Genomic DNA, 18008 nt, shown 5'->3' with positions numbered 1-18008 from the left:
TCTGCTGAAACTGGTCTGCGGACCAGTTTCAGCAGACATGTTTGGTCGTGAGTACGGGGCCTGATGTGTAAGATTTGATCTAGCGCACAAAATTGCTGCTTCTTTCGAATGAAACGCATCATAAACATCTTACATTGTTATAATACTAGCACATTCAGGTTGCTGGATATATTAAGAATTACATACATCTCCAATGCCTCGTACACACAAATCTGAATTTCCGATGAAAAAAGTCAGACGGAATTTTTTCATCGGATATTCCGACCCTGTGTGGGCCCCATCTGACTTTTTCAGTCAGAAATTCCGACGGACTTAGAAAGAGAACATCACTGGCGCATTTGTGTTCTGAAGTAACGGACAGTTGTGCCATTCCTTCCAAGCCCCATGCCGTAATCGGCGATTCCCATGCACATGCTCCAGCCAGTCACATAGCCGGAGCCCACGAACCCAGAAGCAAGACAGGTATAGATGGAAGCCCACTGCAGCTCTGAGATCTCAGCGTGGGAGGGCTTTGTTTTAACCCTCCTAGCGGTATTCCCGAGTCTGACTCGGGGTGAGATTTTCATACCAAAAGCGGTAACCCCGAGTCAGACTCGGGCTTGCCTCGCTGCAGAAGCAGACAAAGTTACTTTCCTTGTCCCTGGATCCAGCGATGCCACCGCGCTGTGCGAGCGAGCAGGACCTCGCTCGATTCACACAGTGTCCTCCTGTGCCGCCGATCTCCGTTCCCTGTGACGTTACGACGCATGGGAGCGGAAAACGGCGCCAAATTCAAAAACGTAAACAAACACATTACATACAGTATACTGTAATCTTATAGATTACAGTACTGTATGTAAAAAATACACACCCCCTTGTCCCTAGTGGTCTGCCCAGTGTCCTGCATGTACTTTTATATAATAAAAACTGTTCTTTCTGCCTGCAAACTGTAGATTGTCCATAGCAACCAAAAGTGTCCCTTTATGTCAAAAATGGTTTTAGAGCAGCTAGAAAACAGCGATAATAAATTATAATCACTTGCAGAATTGTGCGATAGCGATTTGTGGGGAAATTCGTCATAAAAAAATAAAAGTAATGACAGCGACAATTCTGCAACTGAGCAAATTTCAGTGATTTTGAGTTGATTACATTATTAAATAATTTTTTCTATAATTATATTATTATTTGTTATAATTATTTATAATTATTTATTATATTATAATTTTGTTTTAAAAAAAATGTCATACCCAGGATGCCTACTAGACTCTTGTTTGGTCAGATTTAAGTGAGTTATTCCTAAAAATTACAGACCTACAGTATAAAACGCCAAATTTCCTTGGAAATAATGGTACCGCTTTCAGCACCTTTTTTCTGAAATAATCATACCGCCAGGGAGGTTAAGGTATGTTTAACAAAATAAGCTAGTATGCGGTGCATACTAGCACATTATGCCTTTACCTTGTGAGGCCTCGTACACACGTCCGAGGAACTCGACGGGCAAAACACATCGTTTTGCTCGTCGAGTTCCTTGTGAAGCCGCCGAGGATCTCGGCGAGCCGAAATTTCCCATTGAACAACGAGGAAATAGAGAACATGTTCTCTATTTCCTCGCCGAGATCCTCGTCGGCTTCCTTGGCCAAAAGTGTACACCCGCCCGGGTTTCTCGGCAGAATTCAGCTCTGATCGAGTTTCTGGCTGAATTCTGCTGAGAAACTCGGTCGTGTGTACGGGGCCTTAGGTGTAAAAAAAAGTTTTAAATCAAACTTGTATACAACTGAATTACTTAAATACTTAGTTCACTCAACACTGATATTCCTGTCGTGGGGTAGATTCTGGAGAGGTAAACCACCTGATAATCTTTTTTATCTCTCTGGGACTCGATTGGGGAGTTCTCAGTGGCGAGTTCTTGGCTCTGCTGTGGGCAATATAAGGGATTCCCACTTTCCCTGTTGGATTGTAACATTTATTTTATATTACACAGAATGTTCCAGAAGGAGCTGGTACACGCAGAGGATAGTGGGAACGCCCAAGTGGGTAGAAGCAGAGTCAGGGACATTATAGCAGGAAGATCTCAGTGTTGGAGTATCTATGACATATAAGAAGCCAGGGCACTACCCAGCCCACTAATTTCCACCTATTAGTAAAATATCACCATTAGGTGGACAAACCTTTTACACTTTAACTTGAAAGCATGTAGCTATCTCAGCAAACACTTGATATGATTTGTTGCCATGTGGCCGGCATGATCTCTTAACAGGACCAACTGCACATTGCCAAATAATGGTAGCTTATTTGCAAAGAGGAAAAAAACACTGTGCCCCTTTTATGAGAACTAATTAAGAGGAACCAAAGCAAATTAAAGGATACACTGTAGGCTTTCATTTTCAAAATGTTGCAATGTGTTATGGCTTTTCTTGTTGGGTTATATCACTCCACTTTTCTCTTCATGCATAGAATGTCTAGATGACGACTTTCCAATCAAATGTTCCTTCTCTTGAATAAGACTGTCCAACAGGTCCTCCTGTCTATAATTATGGTAGACCTTCAAAAACGCAAGGATGGAAATTCCCAGCCACGCAAGCCAGGCAGCCCAAAGACCAAACTAGAAAAAGAAAAAACATTTCAGTTCGTCATAAACTAGGAACAGATCTTTCGCTTACCCAAATATTTGCGTATGGTGGTGCGCAGCATGTCCTTGCTAATGCCCAATTCCTTCCCCATCAATCATAGAGTCAGTTGCCGATTGCTCGATCATGTCTGGGGTTCTGCTTGTCGACGGCCAACCCGAATGTGGCTCATCCTCAGTCGCTTCCTTCATAAACACATTTTCTACTCACGGCATCTGTCCCATACACTTGCACCAACATTTCATGTGTCTCTGTCACTGTTTTCCCCAATTTAAGGCAGAACTTGATGTTCACTCATTGCTCCATTGACCCTACCTCACACTGACTACGTTCGACTGCCCTCAGCGGGTTTACCCTGATGGTCACGTGTACTCCGCGCTCTCTGCATAGCCATGTGCATGTGCATACACCTGGTCTATGTTGCCATTGAGCTATTGAGATATTCACTAAACTCTGTAGACACACCTCGTATATCAAATAATGTTAGCTTTCCTTCAAAGCTTTTTAACCACTTTGTTTCTCACATCTTCTCACCCCTATGGACCAGAGCAATTTTTACATATCTGCTATGGACTTGTTTATTCAATGATAGCTTTGTCATAACTTAAAAGGAGTTGTAAAGGCAGAAGGTTTTTTATCTTAATGCATTCCATGCATTAAGATAAAAAAACACCTTACCTGAGCCCCAACTCTCTCCAGCGATGTCCACAAATGTCTAAGCCTTCCAATACACTCCTACTGATTGGCTGAGACACAGCAGCAGCGCCATTGGCTCCCATGACTGTCAATCAAATTCAGTAAGACAATCAGGGGAGAGAGGGGGCTGGGTCGGGTCGGGGCTCCGTGTCAGAATGGACACACAGAGGTGTTACTCGGCTCCAGTGCCCCAATAGGAAGCTGCTGACTGTGGGGGCACTCAATAGGAGGGAGGAGCCAGGAGCAGCAAAAGAGGGACCTGAGAAAAGGAGGATCTGACCTGCTCTGTGCAAAACCAACTGCACAGAGGAGGTAAGTATAACATGTTAGTTTTTCTACTTTTTTTTTTTTAAAACGAGCCTTTACAATCTCTTTACTATAACAAGGTCATACATATATATTTTTTAAGGACCAACAAGGCTTTCCATAAATGATGTCTTGCAACAATTTTTTTTCTCGCAATCCTTAAATGTAATAAAATGAAAAAAAAAAACAATGATTTTTTTTCCAGTGTTATATAATAAATAAAAAGTGTTACTGCAGATAAAAAGTGTGCATTTTATTTCACAATTTATCCTGTTTAAAATTACACTAAAATTATTTACAAACGAAAATAAAGTTTTTTTTTTCTATTTTGTCCTTTTTTAAGCATGAAACATGTAAATATATGTTACATGTGTAAAAAAAATATTAACAAAGCAAACAAACTAAAAAAGTTTAAATATTAATAGTTAATAAAATCTCAACGAGCAAAAAAAATCAGCATGAAATTAATAATGAAATGGATAAGGAGAATGAGGAGTTAATTAGGGCTGTTTAGCAAAAACTAACAGTTAATAAGGGGTTAAACAAAGAGATTAATTAAAAAAATATTTTTTTTTTTACTTGTCAGCTGCTTTACCTGACTTCATCTGAAGATGAAACGCATCCCTTTGATCTGCAGCTGATCAAACAGAATAATACAAATGTTACAATATGTAACATGGTATCTTTGTGTAGGGTCTGAGATCATATGATCACTCTCTATTAAAGCTGCACGATTAATCGGCAAGAATCGTTATCACGATAATTTTCCCAGTTGCGATCTTGACAAAGTATTTCCCGATCTTTTGTATGCAGAGAATGCTCTCTGCTCTCAGCAGTCAAAGGAAAGGGAAAAAAATCTGGGCAATCTGCCAAGTATGACAACATTCTGTATCAGTAGAACATGAAGTCTAAACATTGTATCAATGTGTGTTTTACATCAAAGGAATAGACTTCTGTATGTAAATTACAAAAGTCTAACCACTTAAACACTAAGGGCCAGATTCTCAAAGGCGTTACGACGGCGCAACACCATTAGCGCCATCGTAACACCTCATCTGGCCCCGGGTATCTATGCGACCGATTCTCAGAATCAGTTTCGCATAGATACCCATTAGATCTGACAAGCGTAAGGCTGTTACGCTGTCAGATCTTAAAAGTAATTTTTTTTCCCGCCGCTAGGTGTCGCATCGTCGCTTTTCCCCGTCCTCTATGCAAATGAGGTAAGTACGGCGATTCCCGAACATACGCGAGGTCGACGCAGCAAATTAACGTCGTTTGCGTAGCGTACCCGACGCGTAAGGTTGCCCCTGCTAATTAGCAGGCGCAACCAATGTTAACTATGGCCGTCGTTCCCGCGTCGAATTGAATAAAAATTACGTCGTTTGCGTAAGACGTCCGTGAATGGCGCTGGACGCCATTTACGTATACATCTAGGCAAATGACGTCGGGGCGACGTCATTTAGCGCAATGCACGTCGGGTAATTTACCCGACGGAGCATGCGCAGTACGCTCGGCGCGGGAGCGCGCCTAATTTAAATGGTGCCCGCCCCATTTGAATTGGGCGGGCTTGCGCTGAGCAATCTAACGCTACACCGCCGCAAGTTTACAGGTAAGTGTTCTGAGAATCAGGCTGTAAACCTGTAGACCTGCGGCGGTGTAACGTAGAGCTCATATATTACGCTGCCCAGGAGCAACGCTAATGTATGAGAATCTGGGCCTAAACCTCTTTCTGAGATTTGTTGTTTTCAAGTTAAAATAAAAAAAAAATTGCTAGAAAATTACTTAGAACTCCCAAACATTATATATATATATATATATATATATATATATACATATATATATATATATATATATATATTTTTTTTTTTTCTTGTAGAGACCCTAGAGAATAAAATGGTGGTCATTGCAATATTTTATGTCACACTGTATTTGGGCAGTGGTCTGTCAAATGCAATATTTTGGAACAAATTACTTTAGTGAATTAAAAAAACAAAAAACAGTAAAGTTAGCCCAATTTTTTTATTTTATTTTTTGTATAATGTGAAAGATTTTATGCCGTGAGAATCATGATCTTTATTCTAAGCAAAAAAATTGTGATTCTTATTTTGACCAGAATCGTGGAGCTCTACTCTCTATAGTCTGGCCTCACTGCCATAGGAATATGATTTAACCCAGATTGGGACAGCAAGTTGTCTTGGGCCATAGTCTGGTCAGGAGAAATTCCAACTCAATGTATTAGTGACGTGTATTACTACACATATTTCTAAATGAAATTTCTGATTCTCACCCATTGTTAAATTAATAAACACAAAGGCGTTGGGTAAGGAAAGACTGGACATTAAAAGCAGCCTTGCAATAATAGGTCTGTCAGCCTTTGTTTATATATTAAATGAAATTTAAAAGTCATCTTGAAAGTCATATCAGAAGATACCACTGGAAGGTAATACTCTCAAAAGGCAACTTTGCAAATCTATGAATGGAGCCCTTAGAAAATCAATGGCGCGTCTTTTATACCAGCTATTTGCATTTAAATTGGGTAAATGAGATGGGGTTTTCAAGAACATGATGCTTTCACAAGGTCAGAATCTTTGTCACTCAATCTTGTAACAATATTTTACTAACCTATAGGTGTCATAGTGGAATTACATACATTTGTAAAATGAAGTGAAAAAATACACGGTGAAGATAAAGTATCCTGGTGAAGTGTTATATATAACCTGTTAGCAACATAAACATACTAAACTGGTTACAGAAGTAAAATGTAGGTACCTCCCAGGGAATCTATACTACACCAATTATGACACATAGGGGGAGATTTACTAAAACTAGAGTGCAAAATCTGGTGCAGCTCTGCATGGCAGCCAATCAGCTTCTAGAGTTAAGCTTTGAAAAAAAAACTGGAAGCTGATTGGTTTCTATGCAGAGCTGCACCAGATTTTGCACTCTCCGGTTTTAGTAAATCAACCCAATTAAGCCTTGTTTATAAAGTATGGTATAGCCTTACCACAGCCACACTGTTGCTTTTTAAAAAAAAGCAGAAGGAGGACTAGAGCTCAGTCAATCATGCATAGGGAAATCCATAGGACGCCCGTGATGTTCCTTTTATGAATGGCTCCAAAATGCAGGCACAGTGTGGAATGTACACTGAAGTGTCCAGCAGAGTGTGGATATTGGATTCCACTATTAATAAGCCCAAGTGCAAAGAATTGGGAGGCAGGCCTGCTTTTAACGCTGGTAGCAATATATTAGATTATATTAGCTCTCCTGGAGGGTGTGAGAATGTTAAAGCGGAGTTCCAACCAAAAGTGAAAGCCTCCGCGTCCTCGGACGAGAGGACGTCCGTGATATGTGGAACGCTGAACACAGGCTCTTCTGGGAAACTGACTGTTACGCCTATCACGGAACACCACGAGGAGGGGGAGCGGATTTTAAAAGATGGACGCCCGCAGTCTGACTCACTTCTGGAATGAAGATCAGCAAATTGAGGTGAGGCGATGGCACAGTTTGGCAATAGCACAGTTTGGCAATGGCACAGTTTGGCAAGGCACAGTGAGGCAATGGCACGGTTTGGCAATGGCACAGTGAGGCAATGGCACAGTGAGGCACAGGCATGGTTTGGCAATGGCAGTGAGGCACAGGCACGGTTTGGCATTGGCACAGTGAGGCACAGGCATGGTTTGGCAATGGCAGTGAGGCACAGGCACGGTTTGGCAATGGCACAGTGAGGCACAGGCACGGTTTGGCAATGGCACAGTGAGGCACAGGCACAGTGAGGCACAGGCACGGTTTAGCAATGGCACAGTGAGGCACAGGCACAGTGAGGCACAGGCACAGTGAGGCACAGGCACAGTGAGGCACAGGCACAGTGAGGCAATGGCACAGTGAGGCAATGGCACAGTGAGGGGGGGGGGGTCATCTTATACGGTGAGTATATACCAAAACCAACATTTTAGCTGGAAAATTAGGGGGTCGTCTTAGGCCCTGTACAGACGATTGAACATGTCTGCTGAAACTGGTCCGCAGACCAGTTTCAGTGGACAGGTCCTTCCGTGTGTACAGCCTAGCAGACAGGTTTCCAGCAGACAAAAGTTTTAAAGCATACTTTAAAACTTATCTGCTGGAAACCCGTCTGTCCGACATGTCCGCTGGTTAGTACACCTAACTACTTCCTGGTTTGGTGACGTGGCGGCGTCAACGTCACCGCCACGTCACCGCGGGGATTTCGGTTTGATGGTGTGTACTGCGGACCGTTTTCATCGGACATGTTCTATCGTGTGTACAGGGCCTGATACGCCCAGTTGTCTTACTGTATACGCTGGCAAATACAGTAATTTCTGTTCTACTATTTACCAATTCATACCATATATGTGTATTTGGAGAGACAAAAAAAAAAAAAAAGTCCACAGGATTTACAAACGTTATATTTGTTTTTTTGTTAGCTACTTACCTGGGCAATTGCAAACTGGTCATAGAAAGAGGAATTTTCCAGGTTAAGTTCAAGATCTCTGTCCTGGAGTTCTTCACAGCTTTGGAAAATGAAAAAACATATAAGATAAGCCAGAAAGTAAATATAATATATTTTTGGTGTCATATGCAATACTCCCACTAGGGGTCACTACTTTATTTTATTTATTTTGTATTGACATCACATAGGGTCATTTACTTAAGCCAAATCCACTTTGCACTACAAGTGCAAACTACAAGTGCAAAGTGCACTTGAAATTGCACTGAAGGTACACTTGGAAGTGCAGTCGCTGTAGATCCAAGGGGGACATGCAAGGAAAAAAAATAGCATTTTAGCTTGCACATGATCGGATAATAAAATCAGCAGAGCTTCCCCTCCTTTCAGATCTACCACTCAGATTTACAGCGACTGCACTTTCAGTGCAATTTAAAGTGCACCTGTAGTTTGCACTTGTAGTGCAAAGTGGATTTGCCTTTCGTAGATAACCCCCATAGTCCGGTAAATCTTCACTTAAAAGGATTGGAATCAAATTAATTGTAAAGAGCCAGAGAGTGACCGTTGATACGCTTTTGGGATTAGTAAGACTTAATACTAACCATAAGGACTGCAGTGCTGACAGTACAGAACAATGCCAGGGTGATTTAAAGCAAACCTTTCCTAATAGAATTAAAGGACCTGTCACTGCCTACCTTCTTCTGAAAATACTAGTTACCTGGTTATACTGTAGAACCACAGGCTTTAATAGTTTGAGTGACCAAGCCAGAAGAAGTATGCCTATCATGAAGGTTGGAGAAAAGTCAGGAGGTTCTTGTCTTCTTACTTGTTTCTGAGTCAGTGACTCTCAGGGTGTCATTTACGAAAGGCAAATCCACTTTGCACTACAAGTGCAAACTACAAGTGCAAAGTGCACCTGAAATTGCACTGAAAGTGCATTTGGAAGTGCAGTCGCTGTAAATCTGAGGGAAAGATGTGCAAGCTAAAATGCTGTTTTTTATTTTCCTTGCACGCCCCCCTCGGATCTACAGCGACTGAACTTTCAGTGCAATTTCAAGTGCACTTTGCACTTGTAGTGTAAAGTGATTTTGCCTTTCGTAAATAACCCCCAAAGACACACAGCGAGGGAAAACAGAGAAATTGACATGTCATGAGAGATACATGGAGGAGGCTTCCTTTGCTGACCTCCTGGCACTAACTAGCCTATGAAAAAATATAGATCGAGACTTCTGACTTTTCTCCAACCTTCCTGATATACATAATATTCCAGGTTAATGATACAAACTATTGAAGGCATTAGTTGTCTAATCAACCAGCATTTCCAGAGGAAGGCCAGTACTGGCAGTGCCTGTATTTTCCTCACTATCCCAGATAGCAAGCAATTGAGCTGCAAGTTTGCAAATGACTTGCTAAGCTATTGCTAGACTTGCCAGGCTTCACAAGTTTCATGCACAGTTGCAGCAAGTCCGCATTGCATGGCTCCAGATCAACTTTCTTGGCAAACATTCTGCAAATCTGCTGCAAGTTCTGGTTCAGTTATGTTTTGCAATAGTCATCCCACCACAGGGGGCACTGTGACTTTACAGAGCTATTGCTGTAGACTTTCCACTGCAACTTTGCTCTTGCTAGAAACTTGCTAGAAACTTACCACGCAAAATTGCTACAAACTGGAAAAGTGTCAACTAGAACTTGTGCTTCAAGTGCTCTGCAAGTAAACAACTTGCCGGTGAAAATGTGCAGCAAGTGAACAGACAAAATATTATTGCTATCTGGGGACGGGTTTACTTCAATTTGATTCTAATCACACATATGTCCACAAAAACATGAAAAAAAACTGTGGACTTGCTATAAAATGAATTTTCCATTTTCAACTCTACATAAAAGGACAGCCATAAATCTTTTGTACCAACCTGTTGGGCATACTTCCTTTCTCCGTAATTGCGTCGCACCACATGTTAAACCCAACGCTGACGATGGTGCTGGCAATAAAGGTAACGAAAACCACAAAGGAGCTGATCAGCATATTTAGGAAGGTGTAAAAGAAAGAGCTGTAATAAAGAAAGAAAGGCAATATAACTCATGGGAAACTTAAAGAACGCCATAAGCAGACGCTCCACGCAGCATCCAGCCAGCGCAGAGCCGGAATAAGGGCTCTCCTAAGACATCTGTTTTAATTAATAACACCGAGGAGAGACGGGAAGACTTGAGATTACTCTGCCCGAGCCTCATTATCCTTGTCACTTAAATACTCTAATGAGATTCTACATCATAAATCCTAAACCATCTTCTAACCATGTATCCCATCACTCAGCCACAAACACGTACAAGACAGGATTCAACACCTACCTACCGTCATTAAAGTACACAGCTGTCCTACATGTTTGTCTTTGATGTTGTTATAGAGGACTATAAAAAAGACTTAAAGCACAACTAAAGCCATGAACAAAAAGGTTTAAATATTTTAGTTTCCATTCCTCAGATATGGTGGCTGCATTCGTTTACATTTTTTGGGCGGAGATCATTTTCAGCAAGTACAGAAAATACTAGAGGTCGACCGATATGGGTTTTTCTCTGGCCGATGCCGATATTTAGAAATCGGGGCAGCCGTTGGTCGATATATAAAGCCGATTTTTGCGGCCGATATTTTAGGTCGATTTTTTTTTTTTGTGCCACTGGCTCATGGCACTAATTGGCACTGAAAGATGGTACTAGCAGATGGCACTGATTGGCAGGTGGCACTGGCAGGTGGCACTAATTGACACTGGCAGGTGGCACTGATTGGCAGATGGCACTGGCAGGTGGCACCAACAGGTGACACTGGCAAGTGGCACTGGTTGGCACTGACTGGCAGGTGGCACTAATTGGCTCTGGATGGCAATAGTTAGCACTGGCAGATGGCACTGGTTGGCATTAGCAGGTGGCACTGGTGACTTTAGTTGGCACTGGTAGGTGGCACTGGATGGAAGGTGGCACTAATTGACACTGGATGGTGGCACTGGTATTGGCACCGGCAGGTGGCATTGGCAGATGGTACTGGATGGAAGGTGGCACTAATTAGCACTGGATGGTGGCACTGTTATTGGCACTGGCAGGTGGCATTGGCAGATGGCACTGGATGGCAAGTGGCACTAATTGGCACTGGCAGGTGGCACTGGTGCAAAACAAAATAGTGTCACCTCCCTCAGTACAGACCCCCTCTCCCTCCAGTATAGACACCCCCCTCCTCAGTACAGACCCCCCCTCTGCCCCCCCGTAGTACAGACACCAGAGAGAGGTGTGTGTCCCACGAGCGCGGGCCCCTCCTCCTCTGTGGGTGTAAACAGAGAGAAGGGCCGCCGCGCTGGGTGTACCAAGATGGCCGCGGCTCCGGAGCTAGGCCGAAGCCGCGGCCTTTTCTGATGCTGTAACCGCGGCAGCAATCCGCGGATTGCCGCCGCGGTCACAGCATCAGGAAAGGCCACGGTTTCGACCTAGCTCCGGATCCGTGGCACCACTAGTGGACATGTTAAATATAGGCCTAATTTGGATAAAAATCGGCCGATGCCGATTTCTCCAAAACGGCCAAATATCGGCTGATATATCGGCCTGCCTATATATAGGTCGACCTCTAGAAAATACCCATTGATCCTGCCATATATACAATGTCCTATTACTTCCTGCAGGCGTAAAGTGGTTGTAAACCCTTACAGACCCTACAGGTAAGCCTAGATTAACCGCTTGAGGACCGCCACACGCCGATATACGTCGACAAAATGGCACAGCTGGGCACAAGGGCGTACATGTACGTCCCCTTTAAGATCCCAGCCGTGGGTCACGAGCACGCAGCCGGCGGCGCGCTCGCGACACGGTCCTCTTCTCCGTGACTGCCCCCGTGGGAACAGCAGACCCGATCGCCGCGCTTCCTAGTGTGGCTGTCACTGATCGTCTGTTCCCTGTCATAGGGAATGACGATCAGTGACGTCACACGCACAGCCACGCCCCCCACAGTAAGAACACTCCCTTAGGGCACACTTAACCCCCCTCCTGGTTAACCCCTTTACTGCCAGTATCATTTTAACTGTCAAAAGTGTCCGATGTGTCCGCCATAATGTCGCAGTCACGATAAAAATCGCTGATCACCGCCATTACTAGAAAAAAAAATATTAATAAAAATGCAATAAAACTATCCCCTATTTGGTAGACACTATAAATTTTGCGCAAACCAATCAATAAACGCTTATTGCGATTTTTTTTACCAAAAATATGTAGAAGAATATGTATCGGCCTAAACTGAGGAAAAAAAAAATGTTAATCTTTTTTGGGGATATTTATTATAGCAAAAAGTTTAAAATATTGCATTTTTTTTTTCAAAATTGTCGCTTTAGTTTTGTTTATAGCGCAAAAAATAAAAACTGCAGAGGTGATCAAATACCACCAAAAGAAAGCTCTATTTGTGGGGAGAAAAGAACGCCAATTTTGTTTAGGAGCCACGTCACACGCAATTGTCAGTTAAAGCGACACAGTGCCGAATAGCAAAAAGGGGCAAGGTCCTTAACCTGCATAATGGTCCGGGTCTTAAGTGGTTAAGGCTTACCTGTAGGTGCAAGAAATATCTCCATATTTCCAAAAGACTTGCACCAGTGTCTACGGCGTGCAGGCGCACTGAGCGTGCCGTTACTAACAGCGATCATGCTGTTAGTGGCGGCACCTGCACTCATGCGTGGGAGTGACATCATCGTGGCTCCGGCCAGTCACAGTGCCGGAGCCGCGATACGAGGAAGACACCAGGGAAAGATGGTGGCGGTGGAGGTGAGGAACGAGCACCGCTCGGGGGCTATGATCTCAGGTAAGTAATAAATAATGAGCTAGTATGCTAGCTCATTATGCCTATTTCCTGAAGGGGTTTTTTTCAGATTTTTTTTAAGGGTGCTTACTTCCTCTTTAACCACTTCCCGCCCAGTCAATAGTCAATTGACGTCCGGGAAGTGGTTGTGAAATCCTGACTGGACGTCTATTGACGTCCTGCAGGTCTTCATGCTGGCGCGCGCCCATGGGGGTGCGCAGCGCGGCGATCGGTGAGTCAGTCACCAACCACGGCTGATCACAATGTAAACAGGAAGAGCCGTTGATTCCTCACTCGCGTCTGCCCCCCTCGGATGCCAACACTGGACCACCAGGGAGTGCCCCCCGGTGCACAATAGAGCAAAAAAAAAAAAAAACAATAGAAAAAAGAATGAACACAATCGATGCCAATCAGTGCCCACAAATGGGCACTGACTGGCAACATGGGCACTGGCTGAAATGATGCCCAGCAATGCCATCAGTGCCACCCCTCAGTGTCCATTAGTGCCACCTCTTAGTGCCCATCTATGCCCAGTGCCCACCTATCAGTGCCCATCTGTGCCACCCATAAGTACTCATCAGTGCCACCCATGAGTGCCCATCAGTGCCACCAAAGAGTGCCCAGTGCCGCCTATGAATGCCCATCAGTGATGCATATCAGTGCCACCTATAAGTGCATGCGCCGTCCCGTGGACGCAACCCAGTGCGCATTCTCAGAATCACGTTGAAACTACTCCCTAAGGCTGCATTCAGACCTCCGCGACAAGTAACGCCGCGTACGCGGCGTATTTTGCCGCGATTGGTGTAACTTTTTTTTTTTTTTTAACAAATCTTTCCCATTGCTTTGTATGGCCGAACGCCAATGTAGCCTGAAAAAAGGGTCCGGGACTTTTTTTCAGGCGGCAGGCGTACGGCGTCTATGAGATGTGAACCATCTCATAGACAGCAATGGGAATTCTCCCCTCCAGCGGCACGAGCGTCCGGCGTCGGGCGTTTTGTCGCGGAGGTGTGAATGCAGCCTAAGATACGACGGATCACTGCCTACGACGTGAACGTAACCTACGCCCAGCCCTATTCACGTACTACGTAAATGACGCAAAATTCGACGGCTGTTCCCTGATCCATACCTTTGCTTGAGTTGTGCCTCATACATGGGGAATAACTATACGCCGGACGTAAGCCTTACGCAAACCGCGTATATTATGCGCCGGGCGCAACTACGTTCGTGAATCGACGTATCTCCCTCATTTGCATATTTGCAATGAGGCGGCCAGCGTAAATATGCGCCCACGATACGCCGGCGTAGGAAAGTTACGTAGGTCGGATGAAGCCTATTTTCAGGCGTATCTAGTTCTGTGGGCACGGCGCATAGATACGACGGCGCACATTTACACTTACGCGGCGTATCTCGAGATACAACGGCGTAAGTGCTTTGTGAATCCGGGCCTAAGAGTTTAAGGGTGTTAGCCATTCCATACTTAATCTGAAACTAAAAGTCTGACTGTTTTAAGGATGGCCATAGGTCACATGAAGAACATGACCCCTCAGGCTATTAAATATCAGTTGCTTGGGAGCAGATTCAAGGTGGCACGGAAAATGTGGTTCTGCCCACAATTCTATTGATCTTTTGAGTTGAAGTATAGCTAATCATTGTGAGAGCCAGATTATTCTCTTAGGCATATCAGCACTTCTGACATAGGCCCGCATTGACAGATTCACAGCTCAAGGCTGGCTATGTGACTGGCAATAGAAATAAATGCAAACACAGTGCAAGAGCCCAATGGTTCTACACGGACTGCAATATAAGGCAGGCTTATGGAGAAGAACCAGGACAAACAATGAAACAGATATGTGAGGATGTAGTGGAGGAGAGAGAGTGGGGATGGAGGAGAGAGGGGGATAGAGAGGAGAGAGGGGGTGGAGGAGAGAGAGGGGGTGGAGGAGAGAGAAGGGGTGGAAAAGAGAGGGAGTGGAGGAGAGAGGGGGGTGAAGGAGAGAGAGGGTGAAGGGAAGAGATGGGGTGGAGAGAGGGGGTAGAAGTGAGAGGGGGGTGGAGGAGAGAGTGGGATGGAGGGGACAGGGGGTGGAGGAGAGAGGGGGATGGAGGAGAGAGTGGGATGAAGGGGAGAGGGGTGGAGGAGAGCGTGGGGTGGGGGAAGGAGGGGTTGGAGGGGAGAGTGGAGAGGGGGATGGAGGAGAGAGAGGGATGGATGAGAGAGGGGGTGAAGGAGAGAGGGGGATGGAGGAGAGAGGGAGATGGAGGAGAGAGGGAGATGGAGGAGAGAGGGAGATGGAGGAGAGAGGGAGATGGAGGAAAGAGGGGGTGGAGGGGAGAGAGGGATGGAGGAGAGAGTGGAGAGGGGGATGGAGGAGAGAGGGGGGTGGAGGAGAGAGGGGGATGGAAGAGAGGGGGTGGAGGAGAGAGGGGGAGGGATGAGAGAGTGGGATGGAGGAGAGAGGGGTGGATGAGAAAGTAGGATGGAGAGAGGGGGTGGAGGGATGGAGGAGAGAGGGGCTGGAGGGGAGAGGGGGTTGAGGGGAGAGGAGGACAGAGGAGAGAGTGGGTGGAGGAGAGAGGGGGATGGAGGAGAGAGGGGGTGGAGGGCAGAGGGGGATAGAGGAGAGAGGGGGATGAAGGGGAGAGGGGGATGGAGAGGAGAGGGGAATGGAGGTGAGAGGAGATGGAGGAGAGAGGGGAATGGAGGAGAAAGGGGATGGAGATGAGAGGGGGATGGAGGAGAGAGGGGGTGGAGCAGAGAAGGGGTGGAGGAGAGAGGGGGTGAAGCAGAGAGGGGGTGGAGGATAGAGGGGAATGGAGGAAAGAGGGGAATGGAGGAGAAAGGGGATAGAGGTGAGAGGGGGTAGAGGAGAGAGAGGGGATGGAGGAGGGGGTGGAGGAGAGAGGGGTATGGAGAAGAGAGGGAGATGGAGGAGAGAGGTGGAGGGGGAGAGACGGGGGTGGGGAAGAGAGGAGATGGAGGAGAGAGGGGGATGGAGAAGAGAGGGGGATGGAGAAGAGAGGGGGATGGAGGAGAGAGGGGGTGAAGGAGAGAGGGGGATGGAGGAGAGAGGGAGATGGAGGAGAGAGGGAGATGGAGGAAAGAGGGAGATGGAGGAAAGAGGGAGATGGAGGAAAGAGGGAGATGGAGGGGAGAGGGGGATGGAGGAAAGAGGGGGTGGAGGGGAGAGAGGGATGGAGGAGAGAGTGGAGAGGGGGATGGAGGAGAGAGGGGGATGGAGGAGAGAGGGGGATGGAAGAGAGGGGGTGGAGGAGAGAGGGGGAGGGATGAGAGAGTGGGATGGAGGAGAGAGGGGTGGATGAGAAAGTAGGATGGAGAGAGGGGGTGGAGGGATGGAGGAGAGAGGGGCTGGAGGGGAGAGGGGGTTGAGGGGAGAGGAGGACAGAGGAGAGAGTGGGTGGAGGAGAGAGGGGGATAGAGGAGAGAGGGGGATGAAGGGGAGAGGGGGATGGAGAGGAGAGGGGAATGGAGGTGAGAGGAGATGGAGGAGAGAGGGGAATGGAGGAGAAAGGGGATGGAGATGAGAGGGGGATGGAGGAGAGAGGGGGTGGAGCAGAGAAGGGGTGGAGGAGAGAGGGGGTGAAGCAGAGAGGGGGTGGAGGATAGAGGGGAATGGAGGAAAGAGGGGAATGGAGGAGAAAGGGGATAGAGGTGAGAGGGGGTAGAGGAGAGAGAGGGGATGGAGGAGGGGGTGGAGGAGAGAGGGGTATGGAGAAGAGGGAGATGGAGGAGAGAGGGGGAGGGGGAGAGACGGGGGTGGGGAAGAGAGGAGATGGAGGAGAGAGGGGGATGGAGAAGAGAGGGGGATGGAGGAGAGAGGGGGATGGAGGAGAGAGGGGGATGGAGGAGAGTGGGGGTGGAGGAGAGAGGGGGTGGAGGGAGGAGAGAGTGGGATGGAGGAGAGAGGGGGTGGAGGGGAGAGGGTGATGAAGGAGAGAGGGGTGGAGGAAAGGAAGTAAAAGACAGGAGAGAAAGGAAAAGAGAGGAGGGGAGAAGAAAGAAGAGAGATAAAAGAGAGAGATGTAAGTTGAATGTGAATGGAGAGAGAAGGGAGAGGAGATACATTGTATATGGAGGGAGGAGGTGATCGCTGTCCATGGTGCTGAAATCTCAGACGGTCCATCCTACTTCCCTCCATCCATTCCCCACACACTCCCCGGCCCCCTCCGGTCCTCTCCCCGTCCCCTCCCCGGCCCCCCTTCGGCCCTCTCCCCGGCCCCCCTTCGGCCCTCTCCCCGGCCTCCCTCCGGTCCTCTCCCCGGCCCCCCTCCGGTCCTCTCCCCGGCCCCCCTCCGGTCCTCTCCCCGTCCCCCCTCCGGTCCTCTCCCCGGCCCCCCCTCCGGTCCTCTCCCCGGCCCCCCTCCGGTCCTCTTCCCGGCCCCCCTCCGGTCCTCTCCCCGGCCCCCCTCCGGTCCTCTCCCCGGCCCCCTCCGGTCCTCTCCCCGGCCCCCCTCCGGTCCTCTCCGGTCCTCTCCCCGGCCCCCCCCCCCTCCGGTCCTCTCCCCGGTCCTCTCCCCGGCCCCCCTCCGGTCCTCCCCGGTACTCACTCGTCATGTCCCTTGCAGAGGAGGAAGAGGGACCTCCAGGCCTGCAGAGCGGCGGCCAGCAGGGAGAGGAGTCCGGTGAAGACGCTGAACCTGCAGGCGGATTCCGGTCCCCACTCCTCCACAGTGAAATGTTCCCGGGTCTCCAGGGACACGTTCCCGCTCAGCCACACTCCCTCGGTGAAGAGAAGACATTTCCCGTGGAAGTCGGCGCTGTTCTCGGAGAGCGGGATGACGGCGATGAAGCTGAAGAGGAAGGCCAGGAAATAGAGAATACACTGAGCGAAGAGGAAATTGTTCATCGCCATCTTCACCGCCAGGAGCCACACCGAGCATGCGCAGTGAGAAGAACGGGGGAGAGAGAGAGGAGAAAGAGCAGGGGAGAGATGAGAGAGAGAGGGGGGGGTCACACTACATTTCCTGTATGGGGGGATCACACTACATGTCCTGTATGGGGGTCACACTACATGACATTTCCTGTATGGGGGGGGTCACACTACATGTCCTGTATGGGGGGGGTCACACTACATGTCCTGTATGGGGGGTCACACTACAT

The 18008-nt window shown here is 47.3% G+C and overlaps 1 protein-coding gene across 1 annotated transcript; it reads right to left on the bottom strand.

Moving 5' to 3' along the window:
- Positions 1 to 1680: 1680 nt before the first annotated feature.
- TMEM179 (transmembrane protein 179) lies at positions 1681 to 17799 on the bottom strand. Its single transcript, XM_040332704.1, has 4 exons — positions 17456 to 17799; positions 9978 to 10115; positions 8056 to 8134; positions 1681 to 2581 (listed from the first exon to the last, which is right to left on the bottom strand). The coding sequence occupies exons 1-4, from the start codon at positions 17758 to 17760 to the stop codon at positions 2402 to 2404; spliced, it is 702 nt and encodes a 233-aa protein (XP_040188638.1). The 5' UTR covers positions 17761 to 17799; the 3' UTR covers positions 1681 to 2401.
- Between the last annotated feature and the right edge of the window lie 209 nt (positions 17800 to 18008).

This window comes from Rana temporaria, chromosome 13 (genome assembly GCF_905171775.1).
Source record: "Rana temporaria chromosome 13, aRanTem1.1, whole genome shotgun sequence".
In the NCBI taxonomy this organism is placed as follows: Eukaryota; Metazoa; Chordata; class Amphibia; order Anura; family Ranidae; genus Rana; species Rana temporaria.
Note: the sequence above shows the minus strand (reverse complement) of the source record. Positions and strands in the feature narration are given on the sequence as shown.